This window comes from Propithecus coquereli, unplaced genomic scaffold, assembly GCF_000956105.1.
Source record: "Propithecus coquereli isolate 6110/MARCELLA unplaced genomic scaffold, Pcoq_1.0 Scaffold212, whole genome shotgun sequence".
Lineage (NCBI taxonomy): Eukaryota > Metazoa > Chordata > Mammalia > Primates > Indriidae > Propithecus > Propithecus coquereli.
Genome location: NW_012146301.1, coordinates 960,354 through 973,222, shown reverse-complemented (window position 1 = coordinate 973,222; position 12,869 = coordinate 960,354). Strand labels below are relative to the sequence as shown.

Genomic DNA, 12,869 nt, shown 5'->3' with positions numbered 1-12,869 from the left:
AGGAATTATCTGTTGCATTAAATGTCTTTTGCCATTTAAAACTATAGGGCTATTCCAGTTTTGGCTGTTTACAGCTGACCTGGGGGCCCCAGTGGATTCTTCATGGCTGTGTCTATGTTTCTTGTCATTACGGGCATCTTCCCAATTGTATTCCCTCTTTCCTGTAAGAATTTCTTCACTAGGGTTCTGTATGTGGGCCCAGTAGTCATCGGAGGTGACCAGGGTACCAAGTGAAGCGACATCTACATTGTTGTTTTGTGAGGAGTCCCTTCTCCACTGACCACAGGAACTTCGTCTGAGTCACTGTCGTAGTCTTTATGGTTAATGTTAGCACCTTGACAACACGTAACTGGTTTTGTCTATTCCGTACACCATTGCCTGTTTGTCTTGCAAAGTGGAAACAGAGCTGTTTGTGTTAGTTGTCCTGTCATGTGATGATTTAGGTAGGACGTTTCCATTGCAGGAAACGAACTTCAATATGTGAGGTTTAATGCACTTGCTTTTTTTCCCCCTCCATGCTGACACATTCAGATGGGATGGTAATATCATTTTTTAATTTTATTTTTCTGATAAACTAACTCACATAAAGTTATTACTGAGTTTGAGCATCTGCAGACATTGGCATAATGACAGTGCAGAGGAAAGCAACCTCTTATGGACATTTTAAAAAGTAGAAGAAATTCTAATGATTAGAGAAATGAGCATGTGAATAATTAAGCAGAAAGGAAGGGTTTCATGGGAACAAATTTTTGGAGAAAACTTGAGGTCTTTTCCATGGAGCCTCCAGATTCCTATAGAATGGAGAGCTTGATCGGTGGGTGCCAACATTTGGCACTAGGAAAGATGAAAGTAGGAAGAAATGGTGGGCTGAGGCTATCAAGCTCCCAGATTGTGCAGACGTTTAATGCAGTGCTTTGCTCTTGACTGTACCTTAAACTTCCATTATGTCAACAACTGTGAAGATTGAGCCCCCTGAACCCATAAGCAAAAAGGGTTGTGACGGGGATAGGCTTGCGTTTGGGGTTCCCAGGGGCCTCTGCACGTGTGCTCTCAGTGTCCACCTGGCTGGAGGTGAAGACTACACTCAGATCCCTTCCGGGCACAAGGGGGATGGAAAGATACTTACTGAGGGTCAGAGGGGTAGCTGCCCTCTCCCTCCCAAGATGAAATCTGTAAGACCCTGAGAAAAAGAGCCAGGAGAGAAACACGGATACTCCAAATTCTTTTTAAAAGGCTTTTTCAAGGAACAAGGCTAGGCTGTGCTCCAGTCAAGCATGTGTGAGATAGACCTCAAGTTGCCTATGATCTGGTGAGTCTAGAAGGCTCTTCATTCACTAACTTGTAGAGGAAACCAAACGTGCGGTTGTTGACTTTCTCCTTACAATCCTGATCTGAAAATGGTCACTAGATAAGCCGAAAGTCTCCCTCTGTCCACCACCAAAGCCAGGCTATCAGGGCGTACCATTACTCGCAGTAACGGAGTGACTGTTGGATGACAATTTGTGTGTGACAGTAAACACACCGCTTTGTGAAATGTCTGCCTGGGGCCTTATGCTTTGGTAATGTTGTGTTTCTGTGCCTCAAGATCTGCCCCCTGGAGGAGAAGGCAAGCGTTTTACCAAATTCCCTTCACATCTTCAATGCCATCAGCGGAACCCCAACAAGCACAATGGTTCACGGAATGACCAGCTCGTCCTCGGTGGTGTGACCTCGCCTCATGGACCACATGGGGGACTCGCTTTCTTGTTTGCAAACTCAGGATGATTTCCAAAGCTAATCACTGGGGAGACCGAGCACAGGGAGAAGCCAAGAGGAATAAGAGAGAAAGGAGAGAGAGAACTGTGTTTTTTCTTAGCAGATTTTTCTATGGGAGTCGTAAGAGGGTGCACATATTTTTTTAAATCTAACTGGCAATATTGAAACTTTTCTTTGTGTCTTAACAGAGGTGTGTGGTAGACATTCTTAAGCTGGAGTTAAATTTTATTCTTCTTTACAGAGTAGTATTAAAATAAATGGCCTAAAGAAAAAGTGTTCTGGAATGTACACAGCAGGGACAGCAGCACTGAAATTGAGGCCTGAGAGGCCACATTTTGCCTCTAGGCTGAGCTGGAAAATCTTGAAAATATTTTTTTTCCTGTGGCACATTCAGGTTGCATACAAGAACTATTTTTGTGACTAGTTTTTGATGACCTAAAGGAACTGACCATTGTAATTTTTGTACCGGTGAACCAGGAGATTTAGTGCTTTTATACTCATTTCCTTGCATTTAAAAAATACGAACGCTTAAGAAATTATGTGAGCTTAAAACTAGTCAAGCCGTTTAGCACCAAAGGCCTGTATTAATAAACACAACTATGCTAAAAAGTTAAAAGTAGTACAGTATATTGTTATGTACATATAGTTTGTTAATACAGTCTCGGCATTCTGTACATACATGTATTATTACATTTCTACATTTTTAATACATCAGCTTCTGCGTTAAGTTTAATTGTGACAAATTTGTGTCCTTAGTATATGCAATACACTTTACTGTTTTATTCTTGTACATAAAAAAGTGCAATATGGAGATGTATACAGTCTTTGCTATATTAGGTTTATAAACTGTTTAAAAATTTCGTCCTTTTGCCAAAATGGTGGAGTATGTCATTGGTAAATCATAAATCCTGTGGTGAATGGTGGTATAATTTAAAGCTTTCACCATGTTATATTTTCTTTGAAGACATTAATTTAGTAATTTTATATTTGGGAAAATAAAGGTTTTTAATTTTATTTAACTGGGATCACTGCCCTGCTGTAATTAAACATTCTGTATCACATCTGTATTAAAATAACCTTGCTGACCTTCTGGGAGTGGAGACTGGGCATTATTCTTTCGCAGTGATAAGAGGAGCGGGATGCTGGGATCTTTGGAGTGAAATCACATGGTGTCTGATATTTTCTTTAAAATACTTGAGGGGAAAGAAAGAGGGTGGGTAGATAAAACAAGACTGACAAAAAGCTGGCAATTGTTGAAGCTGAGTTTGGGTACATGGGGAATCATAAAACCAGTTGCTCTGCTTTCGTGGAAGTTCCATGATACAGATTTCAAAAGGCAGAGGGGTCTAGGAGTCATTCCTTCCAGAGGGTGGACGAGTGCCTCATTGTGCCGCCGTCTGGCTCGGAATTGTACCAGTCAATGCCAAGCACATGTAGATGTCGTATTGCCTCTGGCTTCTCCTCTTCAGCTATAGCAAGGCTTCCATCTCTGTCATCTCCCTTCTGAGAGGAATGTGGGACAGGGGATCCCCTAGTGGGAGAAGGTGGTCATTCATCCCAGCAATGCACGGGCGGCCACGTGTGCATACACCCCTTGGGCCCCATATCGCCACAAACCCTGAGCTGGGTCACCGATGGCTCAGATTACAGGTGCTGGTCCTGCTTCTGGTGTGCCCAGTGGCCCCAGCAGATAGGTCAGTTCATTGTCACTCAGCCCCATGTAGTTCCTGTGACGGAAGAAGAGGAAATTTTCTACTAGAAATGAAATAGCTGGTTTTTCTACTTGAAGGGCTGTAAAGCCTATCTTTTTACATGACCAATTAAAGAAACCTTATGATGCTGTGTACCCCTTGAGCTCAGAGTAGCCAAGGCTCTTGTGGTGTCTGAAACAGTCTCTATTTATCACTCGTAAGAAGAGGTCTTGAAGAAGAGGTGGTGAAGCATGGTAGCAACTCACCAGAGTCTACAGCCCACTCATTAGACCATCCCAGGGCTTAAGGAAAGTCTCGGCCCAGGTTCGCTCTGGGTCTCTGAAATCCCAGCCCAGGGTAATATATTAATGCTTCAACTCTAACGTCATCAGGGTGATCATAAGAGTCTGTCGCTGAGCTGGATTTTCTGGTCATAAATGCCTCATTTAGAAGCCATAAAATTCAAGTCACCAGGTAGTAAGATAAACAAAAGTCTAGAAAGAGTCCATGTCAGATAAGGTTGTTTGGAAGGTGCCCAGCCCTCATTTATTACAAACAGTGGAGAAAGGAACCCTCTCCAAGTTGGGACATCCACTATGGACCCCGCAGAGAAACACATTTGTATCAATTAGAAACCTCATTTAGTTCATGTATAAAATTTTAATTTCTATATGAAGTTACACATTAATGTTGCAGTTTCTTGGGAAAATTTTGTGTTGCTATTTTTTTTAGTAAATTTGGGGATTTTTCCCATAGATCCTACTCATTCTTTTTTTTTTTAATTGAGGTAAAATATACATAGCATAAAGTTTACCATTTTAACCATTTTAAGTGTACAATTCAGTGGCTTTAGGTACTTCACATTGTAAAACCATCCCCACCATTCACCTCTGGAACTTTTTCATCTTCCCAAACTGAAACTCTGTACCTATGAAACAATAACTCCCTATCCCCCCAATCCCCCACCCAGGAACATTGTTTTTCAGGTAACTTTGGAATTAAGATTCTAGTTAATACCTTGTCAGGGATATTGGCTACCTAGGAACGAATTAGCTCTAGGTAGTATACTTAAATAGAGCCAGCCCCTCACATGGAAGACGGCTGCTGAGAGCAGGTGCACAAAATCTAAAGGTAACATGAATGAGGGGAAAAACCACAGGGAACTGTTTAATCACATGACCCAGTTTCTCAGTGTAAAACTCCAGAGATAATTTGATTTCCATCAATAGGGAATTGTTTGTATACACTATGGTACATCCACACAGTGGAATACTATGTAGCTGTAAAAAGGAATTGAGAATATCTCTGTATACTACTAAAGAGTGATCTTCAGGTTATAAGAGAAAATTTTAACAGCTTCATTGAGGCATAGTTGATATACAAAAAAACCTCCTGTTTAATGTGTACAATTTGGTGAGGTTGGACATATGCATACACCAATGATAGCATTGCCATAATCGAGACAGTAGACATATCCATCACCTTCAAAAACTGGTTTCCCTGTGCCCTTTTTTCCTTTCCTTTTTTTTTTCTTGTGTGTGCATGTGGTAAGAACTTAAGATCTATCCTCTTAACAAAATTTCAAGTGCACAATACCATATTGCTAACTATAGGCAAAAAAACACTTTTTTATAGTTGTTACCTATAGTAGGGAGAGGGCATGACATAGGGGACAGAATTGGATAATAAACTTGTCCAGTATCATTTGCATTATATAGTTGGCTTTAGAACCATGTGAATATATATACATGGTTAAATTATTATTAAAATTTGTTAATTCCTAGTAATTATTAAAATTTGTTAATTCCTAAAAACTGAAAGCAAAATTAAATGAACCTAACCATATATCAAGTTGGTAGCATAAATACAGAAAGGAATTATTTCAAACAACTTTAAAATACAAAATTTCATTGTGCATTCTTAGTGGGATGTGTCATAAGAAGAAAAAAGTGACAATAAATGATTAATAAAAACTATTTTTAGTAATTGTGGAAGTGTATTGTTTTTTGAGAGTGTACTGTTATTCTGAGACGGTCGTATATTTATTGACAGAGACAGTAAATGAGTGTTTATGTTGATATTGTTGGGAACCAGGTTTTTGACATGGAAGAAGGAAAGATGCATTTTTAAAATCAAGGGGTTAAATTAAAACCCTTTAGTTCTGGATTTGATATGGAGCTACCAGTTTGGACTCGTGATATATTTTATCTTAAACACATTTATTTCCCAACTTGTTCACTTCCAGGCCTAAAAACAGTGACCAACCCTAGGACCACAATGTGAACCAGGGCTCCTTGGAGAAGGGCTGATTGCAGGTTCAGGGCAGAATTTGTCCAAGACCAGTCATGAGCATCTTTTCATACCAGGCTTGGGGGATGGGGGACAGCTGGTCTCATGGCAGGTGGATTTAAAGAAGCCCCTGCTAACTAGACATGGGGTGAGCATCAGTAAGAATAATAATAGCAATGGATTGAAAGTATCTTTAAATCCATGAGTTCATAATGGTACTAGAGAAAAAGAAAACTGATTAGTAACTATTGAAGGAGTTGATATAATTCATACCAAGAAAGACAAAGAATCGTTGTGTCTCGTGATAGAAGTTCACAGCACCACCTGTGAAGTAGACCTGCCAAAACTTGCGTCTGAGTCTGATCAGGCCTCTAACTGCACCTCCCAATTCCCTGGGACGTACAGGGCACAGAGGAACACATTAAATGACACCACAGGGAATGCAATCTGCAAAATCCATTCTGTGGAAGGTTCTGTGGGATAAACATCCTGGTTTCTTCAATAAATCAATTTCAAAAAAAAAAAACAAGAGATGGTAAAGGGAACCTGTATGTTAAAAAAGACTTCAGCCAGGGTTCCACATCCAGGAATGTGAAGTGGACATACGTTTCCCTATTCCTCCCACTAAGTACAACTAAGAACGCTGCACATTATACATAAAACAAACATAGGACTCTGAAAGGCAAAGTGAAGAAGGCAGAGCAGCTAGAGACCTTGGGACCCAAAGAGTGACAAGGTGTGAGTTCTCTGGTTTTCTTTTTGCCATATATATATATATATATATATATATATGTACCATAGTATATATATATATATATCGGAACTCGTGTGCAGTGATGATAGGAATGTAAAATGGTGCGGCTGCTGTGGAAAATGGTATGGTGGTTCCTCAAAAAAACATAGAATTCCGTATGATCTAGCAAGTCCACTTCTGGGTATAAACCCAAAAGAATTGAGAGCAAAGACTTGAAACAGATACTTACACACCCATGTCCATAGTATTATTTGTGGTAGCCGAAAGGTGGAAGCAACACAAGCGTCCATCGATGGATGATTGGATAAACAAGATGTGGTCTATCCGTATAATGGACTATTACTCAGCCTTAAAAAGGAAAGAAATCCTGACACATGCTGCAACATGGATGAACTTTGAAGAGGTTCTGAAATAAACCAGTCACTAAAGGATAAATATTGTATGAGTCCACTTCTACGAGGTTCCTAGAGTAGGCAAATTCACAGAGACAGTGGAATGGTAGTTGCCAGGTGCTGGGGGGAGAAGGGGGAGTTAGCGTTTAACAGTTGCAAGAATTTCAGTTGGGTAAGAGGAAAAAGTTCATGATGTGGATGGTGGTGATGGTTGCACGACAATGTGAATGTACTTAGTGCCATAAACTGTACACTTTTACATGGCTAAAATGGTAAATTTTGCATATATTTTACCATAATGAAAAATGGGAAATTTCATAATGTATATTTAGCCATAATACAAATAAAAAGACCCACAAAGGCCTTTCTATCTAGACAAAGGGAAAAGAAGAAGAGAGCAGCCTAGCAAGACAGAAAACTTTTGGGCAATAACAGCCCCACTCCAGCCAAACGCCACGGCAAACACCATGGCCTGGCCCCACGCACACCCGCACCAGCCACCGCTGCGCTGAGCCCAGACTCCCAGCCTCGCGAGGCTGCAGTGAGGCGCTGGGGAAGGCCAAGTAGGGAGCCAGGACTGTCATCCTTGCCAGCCAGGAACTCTCATCCCGCCCTCCGCAGTGCCCGTGGGACCGCTGGACTTGACCACAAAACCATGATCCATAAGGGAAACACTGGTAAGTTTGACTTCCTCAAAAGTAAAAACGTTTGCTCTGAGAAAGAGCCTGTTCAGAGGATGAAAAGCCACCAACACCGTGCAACCAGCACTTGACCCAGGACAAGCATCTGCAATACATAAATTCAGTACAGAATCGCAGAGAAAAGTAAAACCACAGTTGGCCCCCAAAAGCAGCCCCCTCTGGGAGTGACATGCACACAGCCATGTGGACAGCCACGTGTAACTTCACATCCGTGGGCTCTACCAGTTGTGGTATCTCAACCTGCTGTTTTCGTCTCCCGTGTCTTGGAAAGCCTTGCGGGACAGTGAACACTGCTCCCCGCGAGCCCCTGTGCTGCCCGAATGGCTCCACTGTGCGCATGCTCGCTTTTCCATCAGTCCTCTTTCGAGACTATTTTAGATTTATGAACAACATTGGGAAAAAGCGTCCTTCGTTCACTGGCGCGTATTTGCGGGGTGCCTGCCCTGCCAGGTGTTTTAAGCTCTAGGGATTCACCCCTCTGGAGCTCGGGTTCCACAGGGACGGCAAACTGTGAACAGGGGGACATTTCATCTGCCAGGCGGTGCCCTGGGGTAAAACAAGGCAGGATGGGGGTATGTGGGTGGAGGGGACTGGTCTGTGGACCAGTCTGATTGAGGGACATTTGAGAATGACCTGAGAGACAAGCCCTCGGGAGCTGAGGGGAAAGGTGTTTCCACAGAAGGAACGGAGATGGGTGTGGCCTGTCCACAGAGCAGCCCGGGAGGGAGGACCTAGGGGCAGAGGGGACAGGAGCTGGGTCCCAGGGGGCCCTGCTGGCCTGAGTAAGACTTTGTGTTTTATGCTAAAATAGGAAGGCTTTGGACAAAGAATGGACGTGACCAGACTTGGGCTTTTTGAGACCAGTTGTCTGCCCTGTGGAGAGGAGATTGTTGGGGATGAGGGAAGAAGCAGGGAGACGGGGACAGTGGCCTGGAGGATGGATTCTGGATGCGCTTGGAAGGGAGCGCTGGCAGGACAGCTGACAGATGGAATTACGGTCAAGAGAGAGGAGTCAGGGGCTCCACAGTTTGGGGCTTGAGGCTTTGGAAGGACGGAGGGGTGGAAGGCAGGAGATGGGGGAGGGAGCAGCGTGTGCAGGTTGAGGGGTTTCTGCATGTGGTGCAGCCAGGAACGCAGGGGGACCCAGATGCCAAATTCAGGGGAGCGTGTGGACCAGAGGAGATGTCGCTATTTAGATGACACTAAAGCTGTGGAGGCCAGCTGGGGCCCCCGGGACAGAGGAGAGGCTGAGGGCAGAGCCTTGGGGCCCTCCGGCGCTGAGAGGTTGCAGAGAGGAGGAAGAACCAACAAAGACCGTGAAGGAGAGGCCAGTGATCCAGAAGGACTGAGTGAGGGGTGTCCCCAAAGCCATGTGAATAAAGTGTTAATATTTCAAAGAGGCAGTGACTTGCTAAATCCAATGAGGATGTGGCCTGAGAATCAGCATTGGCTTCGGCACAGTGGAGGTGCCGGGCGTCTTGACTGAGGGGTGCAGACAAAAGGCTGGTTGAAGTTGGTTCCACAAAGGATGTGAGAAGAGAAACTGGGACCGTGCATGTGACTTCATGTTTGCCCAGAGAGGAGCAGAGAAGCTGATGACATGGAGAACAGCTGGAGGTAGGGTCGGGGAGGACTCAGGTCGTCTGAATGGCAGAGTGACAGCATGTGTGCAGACTGATGGCAGTAGTCCAGTGGGGAGGGCGGAAATTGATCATGTCAACAGGAGTGAAGTCCTCAAACTCACAAGAGGGGGGAGATGGGGCACAAGAGGACAGGTAGCAGGGGAGGAGGTGCTGCTGGACATGGGGTGAGGGCGCGTGCCAGTTCTGTGGTGGTGGCTTCTGTTTTCTCGGTCATCCCCTAAAAGAAAGCAGAGAGAGGTGTTAGGGTGTAGAGAGGGAAGACGCACACAAGTTGTGTTTTCATCTTTGCACGTGTCTCTGTTTCCCAAGGATACAGTCATAGAAATGGCGTCACTGGGTCAGAGGGAAGGCACATTTTAAATGTGACCAGCATTGCAAAATTGCTCTCCAAGAATAACATGAGGGCAAGGGAAGAGATAATTATTTTGTGTCCTTTAAACCTTGGCGTCTTATTGGATTAGTGGTGGTATTTGAGAGTTTCCTGAACAATACTCCCATGACAGCTCACTTTGCACTTACAGCCTGTGGAGTCTGCCTGGTGTGGCGTGATGACAGTATTGGAACTTGAGCAAATAGAGAAGGACAAGGAAATCAAGCCATCAAAGGTGAGCTATGTCTTAGTTCAGTCTACGCTTGCCAGCTGTTTGACCTCAGGCGAGTTATTTGACTTTCCTTTGCCTCAGTCTCCCCATCTGAACAGTGGGGGTGACAGTGGTCCCAGCACATGGGGTGTTCCTGAGGATGAAATGACTTAGCCACTGCTGGCCGGCTCATGGTAAGCCCTGAGTAAACACTATTTTTTTTTTTGAAACCAACACTCAGCTGAAACGAGGAAAGAGAAAAAATCTCAGTATTAATTCTTGCTCAATAATCCTTTGGCCAGTGTTTTCCTGCACGTGTTCTATAGAACATTGCTGGTTCCCAAAGGTGGGGGATATTAATAGGTAGGGGGCAAACTTTTTCAAGGGCAGGTGGGGCTTCCTTGGTCTAATGAAGTTAGGCGGCTTCTCTATATAGTGCTTCTCAAGCCTTGTCTATGGGCTTGGCTTCCAAGAAAGGTCTCTGCCAAGGAGGATTCCCCAAGTGCGCCGGTGGGGCGCTCTTGCTCCCCTAGGCCTGTCCCAGGACCGAGTGCCACAGGAGTCCTCTGAGAAAAGCTCCTTGAGACTGAGCCAGACCCAGCCTCTGTCCTGCCCTCTCTGCCACCCTTTCTGGAGGACGAGCGGCACCCAAGGGCCTTGGCTGGCACCCAGGTGGCCTTCTGCTCGCTGCTTGGCCAGATGTGGGGCTGGCAGAGGCGGAGGTCGCCCACTGCGATGGCCGAGCCTGAGCTCCCGGCGCACCAGGCGGTGTGTCATGGGCCTGATATCCCGCAGGGGCCCAGGCTTGTCACGCTGCACAAACACGGGACAAGAGATGCAGCATGAAAGTCTCGAGCTTGCGCTTCCTCGTCCCACACGTGACTTGGGCACATCCATTTTTCACTCTCTGCGTCTCCCTGTGCAGGTCAGGGGGAAGCCACCGCATCCCTGCCTCATGGTGGGGAAGGACACGTGTGTTAAAGGGGACCCCAGTTGGTGGGATCACGAGACTGGGAGGAAGGAAGCGTGAATGTGGTTACAGTAGTTCCCTGAGGTCCCTGTCACTTGGAATTTGCTGTAATGTGGTCCCACTGGTTGAGGGGGTTGGTGGCTCCTACAGGCGTGCTGGTGGCAGTCATGGAATTTACCTCAGAGCTTCTGTGCCTTGTGCAGGGAGCCCCAGCCTGTCAGGAGGCCGAACGGCGAGGCCTTAGGGACTGAGGAGGCCCAAACATGTCCCGGGCGGACCTTTGCTCTAGCGTGACTGGCCCGTCGGCTGTAAGGTAGAACAGGCGTGGGGTGTCCTCCTCGCAAAAGCCGACCACTTTGTGTCATGGTCCCTCCTCGCTGCTGCTTCTCTAGCCCCTGCCAGGTAGGTGCCAGCACTTTACAGACAGTGTCCCTCTTCGTCCTGAGAACAGCCCTGTCAGGCAGGAGGTGGTTGCATATGCGGAAGCCAAATCCAGAGAGATGCAGGAAACTGCCAAAGGTCACACAGTCGAGGGGGGAGGTTTGTCCGACGTGGGGGCCCGGTCAGCTGCTGGCTCGAGAGGGGTGGGTGTTCCCCGGCCAGCCGAGGAGCGGGGGCCACCCAGCAACGTGGGCCCCTGCAGAGATGGCGGACAAGCATGTGGGCTGAACTGTGTCCCCTGAAAATCCGTATTGGAGTCCCAACCCCCAGTACCTCAGAATGTGACTGTATTTGGGGACAAGGCCTTGACAGAGGGAATTGAGTTAGCATGAGGTCCTTAGGGTGGGCCTTCATCCTCTAGCACCAGCGTCCTTACAGGAGAGGAAGTTTGGACACAGACACACAGAGGGAGGAGCGTGGGGAAGACGGCCACCTGCAGCCCAGGACAGGGCCTGGAGCAGGTCCTTCCCTCAGAGTCCTCAGAAGGAGCCCGCCCTGCCGACCCCTTCCTCCTGGACTTCCGGCCTCCAGAACTGGGAGAGCACAAATGTCTGCCGTTGAAGGCCCTGGTCTGTGGTGCTCTGTCACTGCAGCCCAAGCTGACCGACACAGCAAGGTTCCCAGAGACCGGGAGGACAGAGCCACGGCTTCTCCAGGGGTGTGGCAAGGGACTCGGCACCCTCAAGGGACAGGGGTTTGAACAGAAGTGTCACCAAAGCAGGACAGAAATGAGAACAGCAAGTCTTTGGAAGAACTAATCGCTGCTCTGAAACCAAGATTGGGAAAGACCAGTTGTCACCCCGGCGTGGGCAGCCTTGTTTGACTGGTTCTGCGCAACGTGCTCCCTGGGAGGGGACGAGCAGCAGGTTCCACGTTGCCTGGGAAACTCCTTCCTACGTTGCAGGTGGAGCGCACGGGGAGTGGGAGGTAACAGGGCCCTTCCTGTCACCGTCCTAATGCCCACCACGGAGCTTGGCGTCGTGAAGGGAGCACTGGGTGAGGAGTCTCTGGTGGAGCGGACCAAGCGTGCATCTCCGTCACCGTCCGTGAGCACCAGCTCCGATATCTCTAAGTGAGAAGGAGCCCTGTTCCTCTCGACTTCAGAGTTTCTCTGTCAGAGAAGATCACTTACCATTATCATGCCCTCTACTGCTCCCAAAAGGATTGTGGGGGCTTGTAATAAAGCCATATTAAATGAAATCATTTAAGCAAGCATAAAATAATGGAAATTAAGAAAAGAAAGGAAGAGATGGTTATATATTATACTAAAAGAGAGACTAAGCCCAAAATTTAGTTCTGAGCAACCTGGCAGCCAGGAGAAAAACTGGAACACTTTTCAAAAGTAGAGGGGAAGAAACTTTGAAATTTATGAGATGCTGTACTCTTTTAAAGTAAAAAACATACCATATTTAAAATGATAATTTTATTTCAGTGTGCACATTTCAAACATGAAGAACAGAATCCAGCCAGGTTCTACACTCAAATTTTCTACATTTCTAGCTGTTTTAGCCAGATGAATGTATCACTGTCGTCTCTTCCTAGTCATAATCTCATGTTCTGAGCAAATGCAGTAAACTTTTCCCCATCCTCTCTTTATAAAAATAGCCTTATATTTTTTCTAATTATAAAAGCAATACTTGCCCCTAGTAGAA

General features: G+C 46.0%; 1 protein-coding gene across 1 annotated transcript in view; it reads left to right on the top strand.

Moving 5' to 3' along the window:
• Positions 1-2,438, top strand: part of DOCK9 (dedicator of cytokinesis 9) — a 310,670-nt gene extending 308,232 nt beyond the window's left edge. The window contains exon 55 of the mRNA XM_012644431.1: positions 1,586-2,438. Within this exon, the coding sequence (XP_012499885.1) occupies positions 1,586-1,708 (123 nt within the window). The 3' untranslated portion in view covers positions 1,709-2,438. The remainder of the gene's footprint in view (positions 1-1,585) is intronic.
• Positions 2,439-12,869: the final 10,431 nt, after the last annotated feature.